A 24275-nucleotide genomic window follows, 5' to 3' on the forward strand; every position below is an offset into this window, starting at 1 on the left:
AGACACATGGAATAAGTTACCAAGTAGTGTGAAACACAGAAGAAATTTAGGGAATGTCAAAACTTGACTTGATATTATTTTAGAGTGGGACTGGTGAGCTTTGTGGGGCTGAATAGCCTGTTCTCGTCCAGAATGGTCTAATGTTCTTCTTTCTAATGTACTTCCCCTTTCCTTATATTTAATTTCATTAATATATAACATTTTCTTGCATGATTGCCTTTGTAATTACACATCCCTTGTTTCTGATATTTATTTTAGTTACAATTAATCATAGGTTTCAAGCTTACTGCTTAAATTACTTGGAAAAGCATCATCTTAATACATAATTTGCCTGCCTCCTCACTCACTCACTCACGTCCGTCCGAAGCCTTCTGCGCAGTCGCCTTCTGTGCACGTCTGAAGCCGAATGCGCAGTCACCTTCTGCGCAGCTGCCTGAAAAACCTTAAAGACCGACATCCAACCCCAACATCGCAGCAGGTGGCGGATTTACGGCTGCAAAAAATCAAAGAGAAAGGCGACTTTGATTAAAGCTGTACAGGCCTGAAAGGCAATTTTGACTACAGCTGGAGGCCTAATTACGCATTCTGATTCAATTACACATTCATTCAATACACCTATATCAGGTTTGTTGTGCTTATACTTATTACTATTCCATATTGTACTGGAACATTCATCATTCAATATTATACTATAGGCCTGGAAAATTCATCAACTAACAGTACAAGCCTGTACAGTAATGAGTAAAGCAGACTACAATAATTACAAAACAACTTCTTCGTTACTTATCATTTGTTCTTCATACACTGCTGACACAGACTCGTGCCCATTTCATCTTACGGTGTCGAAATGGGCTCTTTGTCTAGTTATTTATAATTGAATTAGATATTTCATACCAGAAAGCCTTATCCATGACACATCTCAGTTCACAAGTGTTATTATTATCCCTAGCATGAGAAGGAAAATCATCAAAAAACCTGTTCATAAACAAAACCTTACTATTAAACTAATTTAATTTATTAGAGTTAATAAGCAAAAGCAAACAAAAACTCAAGGAAATTTCCAAAAAATATCTGAAAATACAAAATCCAAGGTTGAAAAACAAAATTTGAAATTTCAAAATACAGACAGAAGTAAAAAATATGAATGCAAAATCAGCAAATAATCAATTACCAAATATCAAAGTCCATAATCCAAAATTCATATTCCAAAGCAAAAATTAAAAGGTCAAAGAGCATGAGACTTACAAGAAAGGGGAAAGAGAATGAAAGGGAAGTATTGTGATTTGGCTCTTTGTTATAATTGCTGCTTGCATTTAATGTTTCTCAGGCTTTCGTGAAATGCTAAAAATAATACATGCAAGTACTTTGGGGTTTTCTGAGGTAGGAATTTGTTTTCTGGTGACAGTGTTTTATTCAGTCATAAATTTCTCCTATTTTTATCAATGCATTGTGTTTTTCTTCCATGCACTATTATGTTGAGGTTAGCATGTCCATCATTTTTATGGAAATGCTTCCCAAAATGCACTGGGTTTGCATGACGGTAACATGAACAGCACAATAACTTCAAGGTAAGCTTTTGCAGCCTCAAATTTATCAGAAATTACATTCATTCTTTGCAAACTTCATGCTTTATTTTGAGAATTTTTTTTTTTTGTGATTGACTTTGGCTCTGAACTTAGACTTTGATTTTTGGGTTAGCGTTTCAGGTTTTGTTGTTATCTCTCTTTGATCTCTGGTTTAGATCGCTTGCTTCATTTTTTTACCTCATCTTTTTTTTATATATATTTTTGTTAATTTTAATTAGAAACAGATAGCATTCCATACAGTCAAGTCAAACTTAACAGATCAAAGCAAAATTCAACCCCCAGCCAAGAGAAAGAGAGAAAAGCCAGCAACCACAACTCTATAAAAGGAACCAGAAAGGAAGGGTATCCTTTTCCCTGAAATGGAAGTTTATTCCAGTTTATATTTATTTATATTAAAATGTTATTGATTAGATCCTGGCATATTTAAAAAAAGTTTTGAACAGATCCTCTAAATGAGAATTTGATTTGATCTCATCTTTTCTCATACAATTGTTATTTCCTTTCACCAAAGCCAGTGCACTCTTGTTGCTGATTTTTTATAAATAACCCTTGACCTCTAAAAAATATTTAGACTTTATTTTGGGGATTTTAGAGGTATGGTCAGATCTTTTTTTGTGCTCAGTTCTTTTTTAACAATGTTCAACATTCTTCCACAACGCCATGTTGTTTTTGTTATGGGTGCCACCATGTTGAGGAGAATTTGTGGATAGTTGCTGTGCCATTGATAAATATGGTCAGCCAGATGTGAGTGGCAAAAAACACATCCGGGTCAAGAGTATAAAGGTCACCTAATACACTTCCTCATTGTCATTGATTGGATTCAACCTAAACTAGGGAATCCATTTGAAACTGCTGTAATTCCCGGGAAAACGGGAATGGCCAAGCTCGCATATATAGTGTGTAAAAGTGTAAAAATCGATCAAGAAATAACAGAGTTATAGTTGAAAATAAGTGGCATGGTTTTTTGTTTTTTGTAGTGTGTTGCCGATTAATTCAGTCAACAACAGACAAGCAGCAGTCAATCTCCCGGCTGACTGAGCACAGTGGACTGGGAGGTGTCTGCACTCTGCAGCTCATGAATGCCGGGACAGGGCAGAGTTCATTGATGTCTGTGCTGTTGACAGCTTTGAACAGCAACTTGAAATTTCAATGCGTCAGTCTGTTGCATCCGAATTATCTGTGCTAAGACACTTGCCATCACAGAATGATGACAAGAAACTGGATGCATCAGTAAAAGCTGAAATGGCGGTGTTTCAGAGCAACGGCAAGCGCAGGCGTTATTTAGAACAAGTGTATCAGTATCTGATGACTGTGTCTTCTATTTCAGTGGAGGCAGAGCGTGCTTTCTCAGTGGCTGGTGTACTCTGCACGAAGGTGCGCTCTCGCATGGACGACCGCACGCTTGACACGTTGTGCTTTCTACGCTCTTATTACCGCAACTAACTAGATACATGTACTCATATGACAGCATGAACTGCTTGCAGTTAAGGTTAGTCTTTTATTGGTGTCAACATATTGCAGTAGTTTTATTAAAAATATGTATCGCTCATTCTAAAACCGTTCACATGTGAGCTGCCCATGCACTGTGTCATTCCCGGGAGCCTGGGATTCCCGGGAATGACATGCGGAATACCCGAATTCCTGGGAATGGATAAACCCATCCGGGAATGGATTCCCTAACCTAAACCTTAAAACATTAATTCCTTTGTTATTTTGAGATATTTCTGAATAATACATTTTGGTTCTGTATTTTGACTACGATTTAAGACTAAAGTTTTTGTTTTTTGAATTCCTGCCCTTTCTATTTAACTGTAATTTTTGTCACACTTATTGAGCTTCGATTATTTGTTTTTTAACTTCCCGGTTATGACCCACTCTTGTTGCTTTGGTTACAATTCAGCTTTCAATTCCTTTTCTAACTAAATTCTGCTGCTGTCAAGTTTTGGAATGATTTTGAGATTCATTACAAGGCCTACTTCAATTTTATGCTGCTTTAGAGTTTCATGGGCTTGAGCTCACATCAATAACATTTAGATTAAAAAATAATATATTAAAATTAGATCACAACAGACATATAAAAGTTATTGTTACAGGGCAACCTATTCTACCATTAAGAGCAACGGTAGGAAAATATTTACAAAACAAGAATACGATTAAAAGCAATTATCTGCTATACCTTAAGTGGATATTATGCTACACACATAAAAAAATAATCATCTTGCTTATACCTCAAAATTTCTTTTTCTTTAATTTACTAATAGACAATGGGAATTCTACCATATAGTGAAGAAATGAATGGCTGTCATTTGTATGACTTTGTGAGAGCCAGCAGTTACAGGTGAAAATTCTACACACCAAGGCCAGTTCAGCCATAGAGGAGGTGCACTGCTACAAGCCTTTGGGTGTCCACTTCAATGACAGGTTGGACTCGTCTCAGAACACAGGGGAACTGTGTAAGAAAGGGCAGAGCAGACACTTTTTTGCTTAGGAGATTTATTTCCTCTGATGTGGGAAGTGACATCCGTCACATCTTCTACAACTCTGTGATGGCAAGTGTGATTTTCTATGCTGTGGTGTGCTGGGCTGGTAATATCACTTCAAGAGATACCCACCAAATCAACAAGAAAAATAAAAGGGAAGGCTCAATTATAAGATGAATTCTGGCCCTTGGAGGTAGTAGCAAATAAGAGAATTAAAACAAAACAGAGTGCAATGCTATACATCCTCCCACTCTCTGACTTCCATCCATCCATCCATTTTCCAACCCGCTGAATCCGAACACAGGGTCACGGGGGTCTGCTGGAGCCAATCCCAGCCAACACAGGGCACAAGGCAGGAACCAATCCCGGGCAGGGTGCCAACCCACCGTAGACTCTCTGACTTTGGGACAACAAATTATTCAGCAGAAGTGTTTCAAGAAATGTTACTGGGGTTCCTTTATACCAACAGCAATACGCCTGCATAAAGCCTCACTGTGACTTGTGACTGTCAAGTCAGATGTTTTTGTTTCTTTTAAATTTTCTTCCTTTTTATTTTTTTCTGGTGTATGTTCAGACCAAAGTATAAATTTATCTATCTATCTATCTATCTATCTATCTATCTATCTATCTATCTATCTATCTATCTATCTATCTATCTATCTATCTATCTATCTATCTATCTATCTATCTATCTATCTATTAAGGTACAGTGTGCACAAATGTTATTACTATTAAACAAAATTACTTATCTATTAGGCTAATTAGTAACTGACCAGATAAGAGCGAGTGGGTTTAGGGATAGCCCTACATTTGATGCCCCCAGGACTGACACTGATTAGATGAGTTTGATAATAGATGAATGGAAATCTGATAAGCCTAATTTCAAACATAAACACTGTGATGCATGTAAAGGTTATTACTTTAAAGGAAGCAAACTAACATGAGTTGTTTTGAAACCTTCCACATGCTGATTTTACCTTGTCAGGATTACATTTTGAGAAAGTAAAAAAAAAAAGCCTGCAGAGTCTTTGCAACTTTAAATAGAGAAGAAACATAGAAATCATTAGTCCTGTTGGGACTAAAAGAGATACAGTATGTGGAGTGGAATAAAGTTAAAATCAGAAATGTAGGAATACTTACTGCCTTTAGCCCAAGCATGTGGAGAACAATGTCTTAAAGAATGACAGCAAGCATGAGCTTCACTTTTAGCTCTTAACTACAAGTATTTTGTGTCAATTAATGGCAGATCTGGATGCAGGCCCATGGCTGATAATGCAGAGTTGCCCTCAGAAGACCTCCTTATGCAATTATATGCCTTGTTTTTGCTCAGTGTTGCCCAGAGCGTTCAAGGTTTCCGTGACTCTGTGACAATGCAAAGTCAAACCTACTCAGCACCAGAACAACTTCCTCATTCCATGACAGGAATTGTTTTTGTATTTCTTTGTCTGGAGGGGTATTAAGAATAGAACAACCCAGCAACACGTTAGGATTGCATAACCAGTGCCTTCATAAAAGGTTCTTAAATGAAAAATATCTGTTAAAGTTAAAGTTAAAATACGGCATTTAATGATGACCAGAGGATATTTCTGGAATCCTACATAATATGCTTAGTTGAATGTCACGAAAAGCATTCTGTACTTCAGTTGATAAGGTAATACAAACAAAACTGGATTATTATTTTGCTACAATGCCTTCAGAAAATATTCCAACCCCCACACTTTTTCCTATGTTGCAGCCTTGTACTAAAATCATTTAAATTATTTTTTTTCCTCATGAGGCAACACTCAATACCTCTTGCAAAATTCATTAAAAAATAAAAAAAAACTGAAATATCTCATTAATGCTTGTTTTCAGACTTTTATTCAGTCCTTAGTTGTAGCACCACTGTCACTGATTTCAGCCTGAAGTCTTCTTGGGTTTGACATGACAAGCTTCTCACACCTGGATTTGGGTGTTTTCTGCCATTCTTCTCTGCAGATCCTCTCAAGCTCTGTCAGGTTGGATGGAGCTATTTCAGGTCTCTCCAGAGGTGTTTAATTGGGTTCAAATATGAGCTCTAGCTCAAGAATAGTCACAGAGTTGACCCTAATCCATACCTGTGTTGTCTTTGCTTCATGCTTAATGTCATTGTCCAGTTGAAAGGTGAAACTTTTGCCCAGTCTGAGGTCCAGAGAGCTCTGGGCAGGTTTTCGTTAAGGATAACTCTGTACTTTGTTCTGTTTTGTTTCACCTCAAACCTTACTAGTCTTCTATTCCCTGACACAAAAAGCAACCCCACAGCATGATGCTGGCAGTGCTATTCTTCACCGTTGGAATAGTATTGCACATTTCATGAGAGGTACCTGATTTCCTCCAGAACTGATGCTTTGAACTGAGATCACACAGTTCAGTCTTGATTTCATCAAACCACAGAATCATGTTTCTGAGATTCATCTAGGTGCCTTTTTGCAAAATCCAAGCAGGCTTTCATATGTCTTTCACTAAGCAGAGGCTTCTGTCTGGCCACTCTTTATAAAGCCCAAATCAGTGGAGAGTTGCAGTGATGGTTGTTCTTAAATTTTTTCCCATCTCCACAGAGAATCTCTTAGATTCAGCCAGAATGATCATTGGGTTCTTGGTCACCTCTCCTGCCATTGCCCTTCTCTGGTCAGCTCCAGGAAGAGTTGTGGTTGTTCCAAATTAATTCCATTTAGGAATTATGGAGACTTTTGTCAGTCAGTCAGTCATGCCTTGACATAATCCTGTCTCTAAGCTTTGCAGGCAATATCTTCAACTTCATGGCTGGGTTTTGTTTCCATACACATTGTGAACTGTGGGACCTTCTATAGACAGGTGTGGTGGGCCTTTCCTAATCATGTCCAGTCAATTGCATTGAATGGTGGACTCCAAACTCCAAAGGTGGAGGAACATCTCAACAGTGATCAACAGAATGGGATGCAACTAAACCAGATTGTCTTAGCAAAAGGTTGGATACTTGTATCAATGTAATATTTCAGTTTTTTATTTTTAATAAATTTCCAAAAATTTCTAAAAACTTGTCTCCATTTTGTCATTTGGGAGTATTGAGTGTTGGTTGATATTAAAAAATGAATTTAAAAAATTTTAACATAAGGCTGCAACATAACAAAATGTGAAAAAGTAAAGGGGTCTAAATACTTACTGTATAATATATCAGATATCAGGTTAGGATGGATTATTTATTTATTTACAGATAAGGCTCATTTATTAAATGGTAAGGCAGGCAGGTACTAACCTTTCATTGTATGCAGAGCAACACAATTATAAATGTGTTGTTTTGCAAATAAAACACTAACTCAAAATTAAACATGAAAAAAATGTCACATAGATGGCAAAATTAAATTTTTATAAATTTTAAAGGCTTGCACCCTGTTTCAATCCACAGCCTATTCTTGATTGATAAGGGAGACTTTAATTTCCTATTAGGCTGATTGTTGACCATGGATGGACTGGTGTGAGTATCTTGTCAGGACACAATAACCCACAGATGTCTAGATGAGGAAAACCAGGAGATGAATTAACAAAACAGGCAAAACCAAATTGGTGGTTGATGAGCAAGTCAGGATTAGAATATCAAAGACGTGCACAAAACCAAATGACAAAATCAAGAGCTAAGAATCAAGTGAGAAAAAAGTTGCCAAATAGCTGTTACACTAACGCCAGTGCCACATTACATGACATCTAGTCAGAGAAAGCTTTCAATCCAGATGACTGTAATTGCTGATCTGGTCTTGTGAGGTTGTCACATGTAGGGTTGTACAGTATGCCGGTACTGAAAAAGTATTGAAAACCCAGTTTTTAAAACAGAACAGTACCAGTATTTTGGTATTTTTGGTAATGGAAGTAAAAGACAGTTTTGAAGAACCTTCTGCTAAGCTGTTGCATGTAACTCGATTCATCCTCCCCATTTGCCCTGGTTTTCAAAGCCCTGGAGACTCGACAGGGGACCCCCCTCCCTCTCTCCTCAACACACTGGTAGACTCCATAAGGGTACCATTACTTGTACTGAGTTGTTAATTATGTTAATTGTTTCAGTATCCATTTGGTACCAATACTTAGATCTGAAAGCTGGTATTGATACCTAAGTCAAAATTGTAGTACTGATCCAACACTAGTTATATTACATGACTAGAAATCGCAGGGGATGGCTGACTACATGGCTTCATGGCAACTTTCCATTGCAGGTTCACATTTCCAAAGTATTGCAACCCTACCACTTTTTCTGAAAGCCAATGCTATAGAAATGCTTTCCATGTATGGCAAGTCCAGCCACAATCTTAGTCCTTTTTATTTCTTTTTTCTATTCTGCTGTGGTATGTAAAACACAAAAGATACAGATGAGCCTCTCTTCTGTTTGTGATGTCCAAAACATGCGCTTCTTTTGCGGCTACATTGCATGCACTGTATTTCAACTGTTATTGAGGTGTTGAATAATTAGACTCAACAAATTCTTTAAATGAAGTCCTTTATAGCAAGTGCAATCGCCACAGGTTGTCCGTAAGAAGAGTCAGAAAGAGGAGATGTCCATGTGACAATGCGGGTTCGCTCCATGCACCCGTCTTGCTTCTGGGAGCTCTTGAATCCGACACCGTCAGTAATGTCACCGATGAGCTGGACAGTGAGGCACAACAATGAGGCAAGGGGATGGTGCAAAAAGTGCAAAGTGCTTTTATTAAAACAACAAAACTCGAAACAGTGTTCAAGTTAAAGTGCAGTGCATCACAGTTCCTTAAATAAATAATCCATAAAAAGCTGTTAATTGTGGAGGTTAAAATCCAATAAATTGAAAAAAATCCTTTTAAAACGCGAGGTTAAAATAATGGCTGGAAGCTGTCTTTTTAAATTCACAAAGCACGGTGCCTTGTTCTTCTGGTGACTGGCAACTCCCCTGCTTCCCCCATCCAGGGGAGTCACCCTAGCTGCAGCTGACCTGCTCGACCTGCTGGTCTGGAGGCTTTCCGATCCCTGGCTTTGGTTCTGCTCTCCCCAGACTGAGACTTGGGTTCCCTAGTGACCAGGACGCTCACGCTGTGGAATCCACCTCCCAAGCCTCCCGACTCCCGCTGTCTTCCGCGGCGAGCCATCCTTCTTCCGGTCACTCTTGCTCCTCAACTACGCGCTCAGCAGGAGCGACCACTACTGACTGCCCTAGGTGTCGGCCAAACACCCCGCTAGGGCTCACTGTCCAGCTGCCTTCTTCGCTCACTCACATACCGGCTTTCTCCTGTCTGCTTCCTGACTCCTTCTTCTCTTCCCTTAACCTCTGTTCACTTTTTTTTCTTTTCTCTTTCCCCCTTGCTAGCTGCCTTGTGCTTCTATTTATTACGGGGATGTGGATCAGATGTGGCAATTAGCAGCTCCCGGGAACAATTACTCCTCACTTGTGCACTTAAGCGAGGATCGCCCACATCACGAATTCCCAGGGAACTGATCCACCACACTACCATGCCTCCTCTCTAAGCCGGCAATTATTTATTTAAAAAGTGGCCCTGTTGACTTGAGCTGTGGACCCGCTACACCACAGTCCAAATAATTATTTATTAAAATACAAATCCATGCAAGTCATATCTTCAAGAAGTTGTTTACAACAGGGTTAGATAATAATGATTATATCAATGATATACAGTTAGGTCCATAAATATTTGGACAGAGACAACTTTTTTCTAATTTTCGTTCTGTACATTACCACAATGAATTTTAAATGAAACAACTCAGATGCAGTTGAAGTGCAGACTTTCAACTTTAATTCAGTGGGGTGAACAAAACGATTGCATAAAAATGTGAGGCAACTAAAGCATTTTTTTAACACAATCCCTTCATTTCAGGGGCTCAAAAGTAATTGGACAAATTAAATAACTGGAAATAAAATGCTCATTTCTAATACTTGGTTGAAAACCCTTTGCTGGCAATGACAGCCTGAAGTCTTGAACTCATGGACATCACCAGATGCTGGGTTTCCTCCTTTTTAATGCTCTGCCAGGTCTTTACTGCAGCGGCTTTCAATTGCTGTTTGTTTGTGGGCCTTTCTGTCTGAAGTTTAGTCTTCAACAAGTGAAATGCATGCTCAATTGGGTTAAGATCAGGTGACTGACTTGGCCATTCAAGAATTTTCCACGTCTTTGCTTTAATAAACTCCTGGGTTGCTTTGGCTGTATGTTTTGGGTCATTGTCCATCTGTATCATGAAACGCCGCCCAATCAATTTGACTGCATTTAGCTGGATTTGAGCAGACAGTATGTCTCTGAACACCTCAGAATTCATTCGGCTGCTTCTGTCCTGTGTCACATCATCAATAAACACTAGTGTCCCAGTGCCACTGGCAGCCATGCACGCCCAAGCCATCACACTGCCTCCACTGTGTTTTACAGATGATGTGGTATGCTTTGGATAATGAGCTGTTCCACGCCTTCTCCATACTTTTTTCTTGCCATCATTCTGGTAGAGGTTGCTGTTGGTTTCATCTGTCCAAAGAATGTTTTTCCAGAACTGTGCTGGCTTTTTTAGATGTTCTTTAGCAAAGTCCAATCTAGCCTTTCTATTCTTGAGGCTTATGAGTGGCTTGCACCTTGCAGTGCACCCTCTGTATTTCCTTTCATGCAGTCTTCTCTTTATGGTAGACTTGGATACACCTACCCCCTGGAGAGTGTTGTTCACTTGGTTGGCTGTTGTGAAGGGGTTTCTCTTCACCATGGAAATGATTCTACGATCATCCACCACTGTTGTCTTCTGTGGACGTCCAGGTCTTTTTGCGTTGCTGAGTTCACCAGTGCTTGCTTTCTTTCTCAGGATGTACCAAACTGTAGATTTTGCCACTCATAATATTGTAGCAATTTCTCGGATGGGTTTTTTCTGTTTTCGCAGCTTAAGGATGGCTTCCTTCACCTGCATGGAGAGCTCCTTTGACCGCATGTTGTCTGTTCACAACAAAATCTTCCACATGCAAGCACCACACCTCAAATCAACTCCAGGCCTTTTATGTGCTTAATTGATAATGACATAACGACGGACTTGCCCACACCTGTCCATGAAATAGCCTTTGAGTCAATTGTTCAATTACTTTTGAGCCCCTGAAATGAAGGGATTGTGTTAAAAAAATGCTTTAGTTGCCTCACATTTTTATGCAATCGTTTTGTTCACCCCACTGAATTAAAGCTGAAAGTCTGCACTTCAACTGCATCTGAGTTGTTTCATTTAAAATTCATTGTGGTAATGTACAGAACGAAAATTAGAAAAAAGTTGTCTCTGTCCAAATATTTATGGACCTAACTGTAGTGTATGGGAGGAGAGAAAGATAGCAAGTTATCTCTAATCTATCCTTTTAATCCTTATAATTATAAGTGCCAACGTAACAATAGGCTTCATGGTAATAACTCCTGGGAAAATTGGAAATTAAGGTCAAAGCTGTCTTATCTTAAATTAAGACTACAAAATGACAACAAAAGTTCAGAAGCAATGTCTCCATGACTGAACAGTTAATTTTGTGAGCTGCAATGTTAAAGGTCTGAATCACAAATTAAAGAGAAAGAAAGTATTATCTCACCTAACTGGTCTAAATGCACATCTGTCTCATTTAAAATTGTCCAAAATGTTTCCAGGGCAAGATCCAACCTGCGAACGGTGCAATCAAGTTCCAGCCTCACTGGGTCACATGTTTTGGGCCTGCACCAAATTAACATCATTCTGGACTAAAATCTTTAAATGCCTATCAGACAACCCTGGCGTCACAATCCCTCCTAACCCACTAACCGCTGTGTTTGGTGTACTTTCAGATGGGCTTAAAGAGGAGAAGGACAAACAAACTGTAATTGCCCTTACTACACTATTGACACGTAGGATTATCTTGCTCAACTGGAATAATTCTAACTCTCCTATTTTAAGTCAGTGGGTAACTGATGTTATATAGTATTTGAAACTGGAAAAAATCAAATTCTCACTTAGAGGATCTGTACAAAATGTTTTCAAAACCTGGCAGGATCTAATCAATAACATTTTAGAATGCACATTTAAAGCACTGAGGAAGCAGATTCTCTCCCCTCTTATTTTCTAGTTTAAATTTTTACTCTGTTACCCTGGCTCTCTTTCTCATGGGTAGGGGTTGATTTTTTTCTAACCTAGTTTTGTTAAACTTGACTTGCTTGTATTGAATGTTATTTGATTTTAATAAATTCAATAAAATGCAAAAAAAAAATGACACACTGTATACATGTGTGTGGTTTTCTTTAACAAAACACCAGATAAAAAGGAAATATTCATTTAAAACTACTATAATAAATACAAATAATATCTAAGAACGTGACTGAACTAAATACCATATGATAATAATATGAGGGGCAGTCAAAAAGGTCCCAGAATTGTGATATAGCGGGAGAGTGAGAGATCAGATTATGCACACATTGTTTTGGAGGGGAGCGCAGCAAGTCTGTAGACCAGTTACAACAGATCTGGATTGGTTTTGGCATGTAGTATTGTTGTGATTACCATTTGAGTTAGACATGTGCATAGTCATCAAGTTCATGTGCAAATTGGGGAAATCATGATTCCGGGATCTTTTTGACTGCTCTTCATATAGAAAACTAGCTGCTGTTTTGTAGTTATAGCGTTATGCACATGGCGCTGTAATTAAATAAGCATGAAAGCATTGACAAAGTTTAAACGTTACCAGAGACACTATTCATGAACTGCAATATTTAAGCATAAGCATTACTGGTTACAAATAACAAGTTTAAATTACAACTATCTGAACAATATATAATAAATGATTATGAACTAACATGCAGTAAAATTTCTTAACAATCATGATACACTGCATATACACAGACATTACTTTTACATGGTAATGAAGCTGTATTATATTGACATAATACCCACGTCATACGGATGCACACTGATTAAGTTTTGGAGATGTTTTTGGAATAGAATAAGTATGAAACGATGAATAGATATGCAGATGAGAATTTGTTTGAGAAGTCTCTCGTAACGATTAACTGGAGACAACAGGAGATGTTACGAGTTCCTCCAGAGTTGGCTGATGCAATAACCCTGGGGTGGATATAAACTCCAGAACAGAGCAAAAGTTCTTGGGCCAGTCTCTTCAGGGGTTTAAAAATTGACGAGTTATACTAAAAGATTATTGGCTGCGCACAGAATAGCAACCTGTTGGAGACATTCAGGGTTGAAAACAGGAAACAACTGCAGCTGAATAGCAAATCTTCTGTACTTGAGCACTCAGTGGTTGTCAGTATCCTAGAGTCCGTCCCTACAACTTAAGACAAAATCCTCTAATATCAAGTCACAGACTTTGTTGCTGGGGATGTCAAAGTACACAACTAATAGCTATGGGGCCATGCTGCGACTGCCCATGACGATCTAAGATAATGTAAATGAATTGGAAATCTCTGTAATGTGTCAAGGACTTAAGTTGGATTGCCTACCCCTAACTGTTCTAGAAAGTCTGATTTTTATTTATAGAGAATTTGATTAAAACTAGGATGATGCGAGATAGGTGCCATTATCTTGCATAGAAAAAGGCAAATAACATTAAGACATTACATTATCATTTCACATGACTGATAGCAGCCATAGCAACAATACTCAAAAAGACCGCAAAAAATACTGTCGCCCATGAACAAAACAGGAACTCAAAGCAACAAAGCAGCAATGTCACAGTCAAAAGGAAAAACAAAAAGTACAGTATATAACAAAACTGACATGTGCCAAAATTGCAGAAATTATTCCTATAAGTTAAAACAAAGATAAATTTACAAAATAAAAATCACAATCATGACCACTGGTATCCCCTCCTGGCATGGCTACAGCTTTATACCTGAAGCTGCCGGGTTGATCTAAAGTGGCATATGACCTTCACTTGGTAAACATAGCGATTATAAAGAGTGACTGGATGGCTAAGTCTCCATTTGCTTTGATTTAGTAAACCAATTGTTCTATGAAAAGCTTTGTCTTCCTGCAAGCTTATCTCAGTACAGGCAAGGCAGGAAAGCTCTTTAAACTGCCCAGCCATTAATTTTCCAATCTGCTTAGCCAGGTCAGAGTTGCTGGGTAGTTGTGACTGTCCTGGCAACATTTGGCACAAGATGGAAACTAGCCTTGGACAGGGCGTTAGCTGCTTTCTGAAATAATGCATGGAAATGCAGTTTAGTCTTGGGAAATAATGTTTACTGAACTAATTTTGATATCTGGGAACAAAAACATCATTTATTTAAATACCTTGATTTGTGCATACTGAGCATAATCAGTTTGTTCATTTGTAAGTAAATGCTGTCACTACAGTAACAAACAATGGAAACAGGGAGACAGTACATGGCATCTCCCTTGGGGCATTCAACAGCTAATAACAGCCATATGTGTGTTTTCTCCTGAAATCTAAAACACATTTTCTATGCACAAAAATGCAAACTTTGACTAATGTCAGAGTGAAGTGGAAGACTTTAAAGAATGATGTGGACAGAATTGTTTAACACTCGGTTTGCAGCCTAAAGGCAGACAAGGTTGAGATTTGGGATAAGTTTGTGTTTGCACAAGAACAAAATAATTTTTTTTTTATTTATGGAATATTAAAAATGTTTATTGTGCAAAATCAAGGCAGTCATGATGCTGTCATATCACAGCCAGGGTTGTTCATCTCGCTGGGGCTGAAATGCTTGTTTTGTGTCTTTGTTGAACATTTTTGATTTATCTGTATGTGATACTATTTCCTTCATTTACAATTTGCAGTATTCTTTACATTTTATGTATCTGTACCTAAGCTTGTGTTATGTTCCATGTGTTTTGTGGGTGGTACCCCAAGAATCGGGGCCACCTGCCAATCACCACCAGGAACTGCCCTCTGCTCTATAACTCTGGAGGGCCTTCCATCTTTCCTGCCGGTTAATTTAGAATATGCTTGGGAATTTGGTGAGTTTTTCTTAGTGTACTTTTTTTGATTCTTCAGATTTTTGACCATTTTGCTGTTTTTTTTTATTTTGCCATTGAATTGTATATTAGGACTTGTTCGCATTAGGTCTTGTTCTCTTTGCTGCCAACTCCATTTTGCCTTGTGTGCTCTAGGGAACTTTTTGGCTTTTTGTAAAATAAACCATTTTATTTTATAAAAATTTGGTGCCCGCCCTTATTAGTAGCTGGGGTTTCACTGTCATCTCCACCTCTAGTGGGCATTATATGAAGTGTGTGAGACTAGAGGCTTTGACATTTTTTAGTTCTTGGGATTCCTAGTTCACAATAGATGCATGTAATTAATTTATTACATTTAATTTTGTTTCAGTGTGTTATGTCTTTTTGTGATCAATTTTTTTATTTAACAAAATCAAAACAAAACCAATATATCAAAAAGAACAGCAATCAATATGTGAAATAAATCATCACCCTCATTCACATGTCCATGTTATTATGTACATTTTTTATTTTCGTTTGATATTGTTTTTCCATTATTACAAAGGTATCATCACTTTTCTATTTTGTTGTTTTGTTTTCTTTTGGATCCTGTCATTTTAGAGCTCTTGGTCTGTATGATGTTATGTTGTTAATAGCCATGTGACTCATAACATGAAGACAGCCATTATATAAAAGGTGGCAGTGCACAGCTCACAACATTTAAACTGAGAGACTCAAAATATATTTAGGGAAAGATTGTCATTTGTTTAATGTTTGCAACTGCTGTAATGATTAATACATTTTAAAACTTTTGTTATGATATGGTGTTTTACTATGTCTATTATGTCTTTTAGGTTTTCTAGTTATTTGGATTTAACACTTATTTTTTATTCCCATCTCATTCTTTGTTTACACAACACAGAAGGATGTATCACATGATCATAATCTTCACATTATGCTATTGGATATGAAGATATAAATATTGTGGTGGTTCTGTGGCAATTCGTCCCTTGGTTGGATAAAATCTTTGAATTACTCTCTAGTTATAGTTATTATCAAAAAGGCTGTAGCATCAGGTTTTGTTTTGGTTAATTAAACTCCTTCCTTTGACTACTGATTTACATCTTGCCCTTGTATTTTGATAGCCTGATCATTTGTCTCATTTGATTTTGATCTTCTTTCTCTATTTATGATTCTAGTCTCATGCTACCATCTCCTGACTATTTAACCTTCCTCACAGTAGTCCCCAGTCTAAGTGTCCATCATAATAATTGTTTTATGTATCAACTTAAATTCAATGTTTTACTGTTAATTTTGAGTTATAATTTTCCATGTCTTTAAATTATTTGTATTGGTTTCATTTGTAATTCTATAATTATGTTGTGTCTCTTTAAATGTTCTGCTGTTTCTTGTTTTTTGTGGGTGAAGCCCCCAGGAGGCAGGGCCACCCTGACATCACTGTTTGAGTGCCCTCACTTTGGCTATATAATTGAGAAGGCTCGGAAGCAGGAGATCATTCTTTTATTGTGAAGTTAAGTGAATATTGTGTTTTCTGTGCTGAATATTTAATCTTATTGTGTTCAGTTTTAAGGATTCTGATATTTGGATTATGTTCTGGAACTTGTTTGCTTAGGTTTGCCTTTGTGCCTCTTTTTTCTCTTAGTTTTCTGTGAATACATCTTTGATTTATAAAGATTTCCCTTTTAATTCAAGACAAGGGTTTATCGCCATTCTTCCACTTGTTAGGCTTTCATTATATTTTTGTTATATTTATAGTTGTTTGCCAGCTCCCTATTATTGAGCCTACTCTAGCGGAAGCCAGCTGGTAGTATTTGGGGCCTAGCTGGGCTAAGGTGAGGCTCTGCTAGATAGACCAGTGATGATCTAGGACTGCTGTGATAGACTACAAATCATAACAAACTGAAAATCTGGTTTTGTCCTTAAAAGAAGGTGTTGAGCACTGTAACAAATCTCCATTCAATGGCTTTTGAATGAATCTCTGTTCTAGGAACATATTAGTTGTATTTCATTGTTAATTTGGTGATGTCAACATGCCACCATTTTTTGACAATCGTTGCACATGCCATGTTGTTTGCTCTTGTCATGTCAGTGGCCGTCATGACATCCGAGTGATGAATTAATTATTAAAAACAAAACAAGAAACATCAAATTAGTCTAGTATTAGTTAGGGGCAAGAATTCAGGTTAGAATATGGACTTTGAAATGCTTATTTTTTATTTTGTTTTGGTTGGGTGATTTTGGTTTTTGTCCTCAGTTTTGATGTTTCGTTTAGCTCAGGCCTCTGAGTGCCAATGGCTTTTTTTTCCTGCTTTTTGGAACATTTACATTTCCCAGATAAAATGTTTAATGCCTCAATAATTATTTTAAAAACCACCATATGCAATAACATTTATCGAGCTTCTCATAACAATGATGACAATGCTAAAAAAATTCTGTTCCATAGGACGCTCATTTTGTCCTTTTCAAATGTCACAAAGATGACATAATGGACAGCACTGCTACTCCACAGCTACAAGAAACTGGGCTTGAATCCTGATCTAGTCACTATCCAAGTAGACAGTATTTACATGGTTTTACTTCAGGTATTTACATTTTAAAGACAAGCCTGTTAAGTTGCCTGTTGATTTTAAACTGGCCTGGTGCCAATGGCTTTTGTTTTGCACCTGATGATCATGGCATAAGTTTTCTAGCTCCACTATATTTCTGCATTTAATTAAATAGATTTGAAGTGTTACACTGAACTGGAGACATACCCAGGTTCATTTAGATTTGAGGATGTCTTATTACCTTAGAGTAGTGCTTCTTAAACTATGGGTCATGACCCATTTTGGGGGGCATTACAATATTTATAATTGATTTGTTCTGAGTCATAAATTACAATTGTACTGAATGAGAAATGGTCATGGAATGTTTTTGGAAATCCTTATGATCGGTTGCCGCTTGCATGGCTGAAACAAATCTCCCTGACAATGATTGGCATCTCTAAGGGGAACTGATGATGATCAATGGTGAATCTCCAAGGGGGAACGGGACGATAACTGGTCGCTGTTCCACGATGATTACAGATCATGAGAAAAAAAAGGTTTAAGAACAACTGCTTTAAAATATTGTGTATACAGTGGTATAAAACTGAGTTCAGGTTAGTGGGTGCTGGAACTGATCCTGGCAGGAAGTCCTAATCTTAGAAGGGGTGCCAATCAATCTTAGAGCACCAATATGTGCTTATGCTCAGCCACATTTGACTATACAGTGCCAGCTTAAGGTTATTAATAAACCTTAAACACATGTGGAAGGAATAGCAGGAACGCTGACAGAAAACCACATGTAAACATGTAAAAAACAACATGTAAACTGCACACACAGCACAGTGCCAGAACTAGCATGTGAATCCAGGACAGTGTAGCAATGAAGGAATAATGCCTAGTACACCAGTACTATGCAGCCACTTCAATAATATATAACCTTTCAAGTAAGGTAACAATGAAATAACACAATATTAAAATAGTGTTTTAACCTTTTTACTTTTCAACAAGCACTAACTCCAAAGTTTAGGGTCAGTTGAAGGCTTGTCAAGTTGATTTCTGTGTAGAGACTGCACATTCTCTTCGTGTCATTAGGACTTTACGCCCAGTACTTGGGTTTCCTTCAACATCCTAAAAATACGCAGATTAGATGGACTGTATACTGATTGTATGTGGATGTCTGTGACAGCGACATCCTGTCCAGGCTTGGTTTCTTCCGCTGGCTGAATTCCAGAAGAAAGAAGGAAGGACGGAAAGCCAGACTGCTGGTTACAACACAAATCTGGCCCAGTTGCATAGGTGCAGAAATTAAGAAGACACATCAACAAGTATACGATTACAAGTGCCTATCAACATTTGGTTTTCCTGAAATATTAGTAGTTTTAACAGATGTGCAGTAGAATGTTTATTATCATCTGCATGACTGTCTAGTGCAGATTCAGACATTAAGGCATTATAGACAGTGAAAAGGCCATGAATGTAACAGAACAGAGTGATAATTATCACTGTATGCAGGGCACATAATAATAATGTTTTATGTGGTCTGTTTTATTTTGTATTTGTTTCATATCACTTTAAGTTTAATCTAACAAGACAGTATTGTAACAGTTCACAGAATGCATTTCAAGAATAGATTAAATTGAATTGAACATAATGAAGGACCCCAGATGCCTTTAAAATGTTTTATTTTTTCTCTCTAGGAAACCTGCATTTAATTGTTGACTTGGCAAGGTGGAACCAAAAAAAGAAAACATGGAAATAACTGCATCCCCCAACACAAAGATCAAAATGCTTCTGCTTCTGTTATGCCACAATTGACAAGCAGGAACATTTTAATGAAAAGTACCAGGAGAAAGCAAGGGAAAAATTGTTGTTGAAAAATAAACTATAAGTTCAAAACCAGAAAATCAAACAAATAAACAGCTAAACTCAAAGTAGGAGATACCCAGTGTCACACATGTGTGCATAGAAGGCAGCTTTAAGGCTTTGGTGATGGTAATTAATGACCAAAGCAGGGGTTGGCGCTATGGTCTAATGCCTTCTCTTCTCCTCCCTCTGCAGAACAGAAGATTGACAGCCACTCCATGTCATTTCCGTTGTCCATCCACCCGGCTCCGCCCCTTCCTGCCACATGACTATATAACCTGAAAACTGGCAATCCTGTTTCCAGTTCTGTGCTGAATTCGTGTCTGAGAAGACGTCTCGACAGTTATTGGTTGCTTTTCAAAACCTTCAATTATACAGGGTCACCAAGGTAGAACCCTAACTCCTCATCTTTATATCTTTTTTACTCTAGCCAAAGTCTATGTCTTTTAGTCAAAAAATCAGTAGACAGAAACTCCTAAACACTAGATTGAAACATTGGAAAGTCAGGACCCTTAACATGCCACTGACTTTTATAGGGTTGTGGAAGTAATGACATGGCATGTCACTGCTGGCAACACACACATAGCAATGACTTGTCACATCCTAGCAACAGGTGGACAAAAAGGAAGTGCCTGCTAAAATGGGATCACGGTAAACTTCAAAACGTAAGTATAATTAGGGTTATGATGTTTCTTGAGCCAAAAAAGAGGACACAAAAATTAAAGAGGCTACCAGCCATTTGTATCAGTAAACAAATAGTTTTGCTATTCAGTTTATTTTTATTCACATACAGTGCTACAGTACATTGTTGATACACAAACAGTGCAATAGAGTAAGGCTTCCGGTGACATCTTAAGCCTTGAAAAGCATTAAAATGTGGCAGGGAGTCTCACGTCACAAATGATGCAAGTTTGCATTTGGGCCATTTCAGTGTGGGTTATTAGAATCTATGGTATCACTGTTGCAGGTTCATTGGATGGTAGGTAAAACTGCAAAACCAATCTTGAATTGAAATTAAGTAAAACCTAGTTGGGAACAATGGGCCACAGCATGAAAAACTGGGACAAACTGCCAGCTTTATAAAAACCACCATAGTGCCCTGATAGAAGGGAACACCCAGACATATGGTAACCCCAACTATAATAAAATTAATAAAGCTCAAACAAAATTATTATCAGAAAACAAAGATATATTTTAATTATCCTTTAGACCTTTAAGAAAAATGTTTAAACATAACAGTAAGAATCATAGCAGTTTTAGTCGCTGGTCAGGAAACAACATTTGGCCAGGATGATAAGGCCTGAAGACCATAAGAAACCAATCTGGCGTGTAGTTATAGGTGAATTCAGGAAGCTCCTCTGTGTTGTTGTCCTTATACAGGTGGAATTTCATTGTAACAAAATTCATGGGACCATAAAAAATATTTCGTTATACTGAAATTTCATTATAATGAATATGGGGAAAATATAAAATAAAAAAAACACTGCAGAAAATATTTGATTTGAAAATTAAACATCAGATGTAACTTTTTTATACAAATATGAATACAACTTTTTTTTAAAAAAAAAAACGAAATAATTTTGACTTCTCAGAATTTTTTTAGCAGTATTCATGATCACATCTTCTATATCATATATTTTTCCTTTCTTGTATACATAGTATAGAGAAAGCATAGGAACTGTGAAAAAATTTGACCTTAAGATTTTGTTGTTTCTTGATGTTTTAGACCTTCCTGAGTCTGAAAATACCATTTTTGAAATTATGTCTGTCTGTGTGTAAACACAATAACTCGAAAACGCTTTGACCTAGTCAATGAGATTTTGTACAATTGATTTATATCAAAAATTAGGAATCCTATCAACGTTTGGGCCACATCCAGTACTTTAACTGAATACTGTCATGAATTTTCAAGTAAATTATGGTTTTAATTACAGTTAGATGATTCACATTTTTTATAGATATTTATAATGGTAAAAAGCAAACAGATATGAAATTTGAGAAAAATTACTCAACCAGAAGTAGTATTTTATTTAAACACCCATCCATTTTTTTTGTATCATGGAAATATAAATCTATACATGATATGAAAAACTGTATTTAATATAATGCTGTGGACGTTTGGGGGGTGCTGTTGCCCCGTGAAACCCAACAGACAGATGCTCTGGACACAAGCGTAAAAGCACCAAGCAGATTTTTAATCTTCTTTTCAGCAATAGTGTCTTCCAAAGCACCACATCCACCAAATACAATAAACAAAACTATAAATATAATAATTCTCTCTTCCCCACTGCTTCGTCGCACTCCCTCCCAACTTCAGCTCCCTTGCTGGGTTTCCACTAGTCCTTTATACAGTCCTTGACCCGGAAGTGCTTCTGTCCTTCTGTCCATGTGATTCACCAGCACTTCCGGGTCAGATGGAGACTTGTATTTTCTTCAGCCCGGAAGTACTTCTGTTTTTCCGTCCCCATGACTTGGGAGTACTTCTGGGATATATGGAAAACAGAAATCCCCATGTCTCCCTGGCCGCACCCACAGTACCCAGCAGGGCTGTGAAGCCAAACTCCATCTCCCATAGTGCCCTGCGGGAATCTGGGGCACCGCTAAATTGCAGGGAAGTCGCCATCTAGCGTCCTGGTTGAGCTGCCGGCCGACCATCACAAACGCATATTTTTTCAATAACTATTATTAATTTTATTTTAATTTATACATCATCAGTTTAACAATAACATGTAAACATTGAACATGCCATGTAAATATAAAGATGTAATGGGAACAATAAGCTGCTACGTCCCCATCGTGTTCCTGGTAATACATTTAATTTTATGATATCTTTTTTATTTCTGACATCATTATCATAATTAAATGTAGCTAAATGCAGTTTTACCTATAGCATTATTTTGCAACAAATATTATATAATATTAACACTTTTTCTGTGTTTTTAGGTAACTATAACTCTTTTTACTTTACACTTAATCTAGGTAACACATATGTAATTATGAAAAAGTCCACCACCATTTTTGACATCCCTAAGTACAAAAATATCATTTTCATATAAAGTTTGATTATGAATAGAGATAAATGATAGTGTGTAGATATTATCAATTTATTATGATGAGAAACAAAGACATATTATATTTGAGAAATATTGCACAACTGGAAGTGGTTCTGATGACCTTTTCCTCTATCAAAGTATACAACAAAAGTCGAGGGGAGCACACTCCCGATTTTTTTAAAAACACTTTTTTGGACATCAGTGATGGATGATGAATGTTTTTTAATCCATCCATTGATTCAGAAAAGGAAATATTTGTAAAAGGTGGCATATTATTTACATCATCTGCTTCCTTGCTTTCCAGAGATAAGACATATGACACAGACTACTATAAATTTTCAATAATGTTCTTATTGGTTACTGTTATGGTGTATAAAATCTGTACATTTTGGTTTAATTTTCCATTACAGTAATCCCTCGCTATATCGCGCTTCGCCTTTCGCGGCTTCACTCCATCGCGGATTTTATATGTAAGCATATTTAAATATATATCGTGGATTTTTCGCTGCTTCGCGGGTTTCTGCGGACAATGGGTCTTTTAATTTCTGGTACATGCTTCCTCAGTTGGTTTGCCCAGTTGATTTCATACAAGGGACGCTATTGGCAGATGGCTGAGAAGCTACCCAGCTTACTCATAAGTCCTCACAGGTGGCGCAGTGGTAGTGCTGCTGCTTTGCAATAAGAGACTGTGGAAGATTGTGGGTTCGCTTCCCGGTTCCTCCCTGTGTGGATAGCGCTTTGAGTACTAAGAAAAGCGCTATATAAATGTAATGAATTATTATTTTCTCTTTCTCTTGCGCTGACTTTCTGTGATCCTGACGTAGGGGGATTGAGCAGGGGGGCTGTTCGCACACCTAGACGATACAGACGCTAGTCTAAAAATGCTGAAAGATTATCTTCACGTTGCTATCTTTTGTGCAGCTGCACGGTGCTTCGCATACTTAAAAGCTCGAAGGGCCCGTATTGATTTTTGACTGAAAAACAAACTCTGTCTCTCTTTATCTCTCTCTCTCTCTCTCTCTCTTTGTCTGCTCCTGACGGAGGGGGTGTGAGCTGCCGCCTTCAACAGGTTTGTGCTGCGGTGCTTCGCATACTTAAGCCAAACAGCCCTATTGATTTGTTTGCCAGAGATTGTTTTCTCTATCTATGTGACATTCTGTGCTCCTGACACGCACTCCTTTGAAAAGGAAGATATGTTTGCAGTCTTTTAATTGTGAGATGGAACTGTCATCTCTGTCTTGTCATGGAGCACAGTTTAAACTTTTGAAAAAGAGACAAATGTTTGTTTGCTGTGTTTGAATAACGTTCCTGTCTCTCTACAACCTCCTGTGTTTCTGCGCAAATCTGTGACCCAAGCATGACAATATAAAAATAACCATATAAACATATGGTTTCTACTTCACGGATTTTCTTATTTCGCGGGTGGCTCTGGAACGCAACCCCCGCGATGGAGGGGGGATTACTGTATATTTTCGTCAAGATAAAACAACAGATGAACTACAATTAAGACAAATCAAAGCAGGTTTTCTTACACCTCACTTTTAAAACAGCCGTTTCCAACATTGAAAGGAAGACATTCTGATGGCTCAATTATTTTACAGCCTGGGAAAGGATGCTGAGCTGATACCTCAGGCTATTGATTACTTTATGGATGGACATTTGGGATAACAATGTGATTTACAGCCTGGGAAAAGGAAGACTGAGGCAATATCAAAGAACTTTATTATCTGGGAAAGAGCTTGAGCAAAATTCATCAATCACATTGACAGCCAGCCAATCAGGTGCATGTGTTCTGAAACCAAGCTATGACATTTCATAATAAATATGCCTTGGTTTGAAAGA

General features: G+C 37.6%; 1 protein-coding gene across 2 annotated transcripts in view; it reads right to left on the reverse strand.

The window, feature by feature from the left end:
* Nucleotides 1-359: 359 nt before the first annotated feature.
* Nucleotides 360-24275, reverse strand: part of vps9d1 (VPS9 domain containing 1) — a 131311-nt gene continuing 107395 nt past the window's right edge. Inside the window, exon 16 of one of the 2 annotated variants that reach the window (XM_028809882.2) lies at nt 360-493. In XM_028809882.2, the coding sequence (XP_028665715.2) occupies nt 415-493 (79 nt within the window). In that variant the 3' untranslated portion in view covers nt 360-414. The remainder of the gene's footprint in view (nt 494-24275) is intronic. The other variant, XM_028809883.2, reaches the window with a different exon arrangement.

The sequence above is a fragment of the Erpetoichthys calabaricus genome, chromosome 9 (genome assembly GCF_900747795.2).
Source record: "Erpetoichthys calabaricus chromosome 9, fErpCal1.3, whole genome shotgun sequence".
Lineage (NCBI taxonomy): Eukaryota > Metazoa > Chordata > Cladistia > Polypteriformes > Polypteridae > Erpetoichthys > Erpetoichthys calabaricus.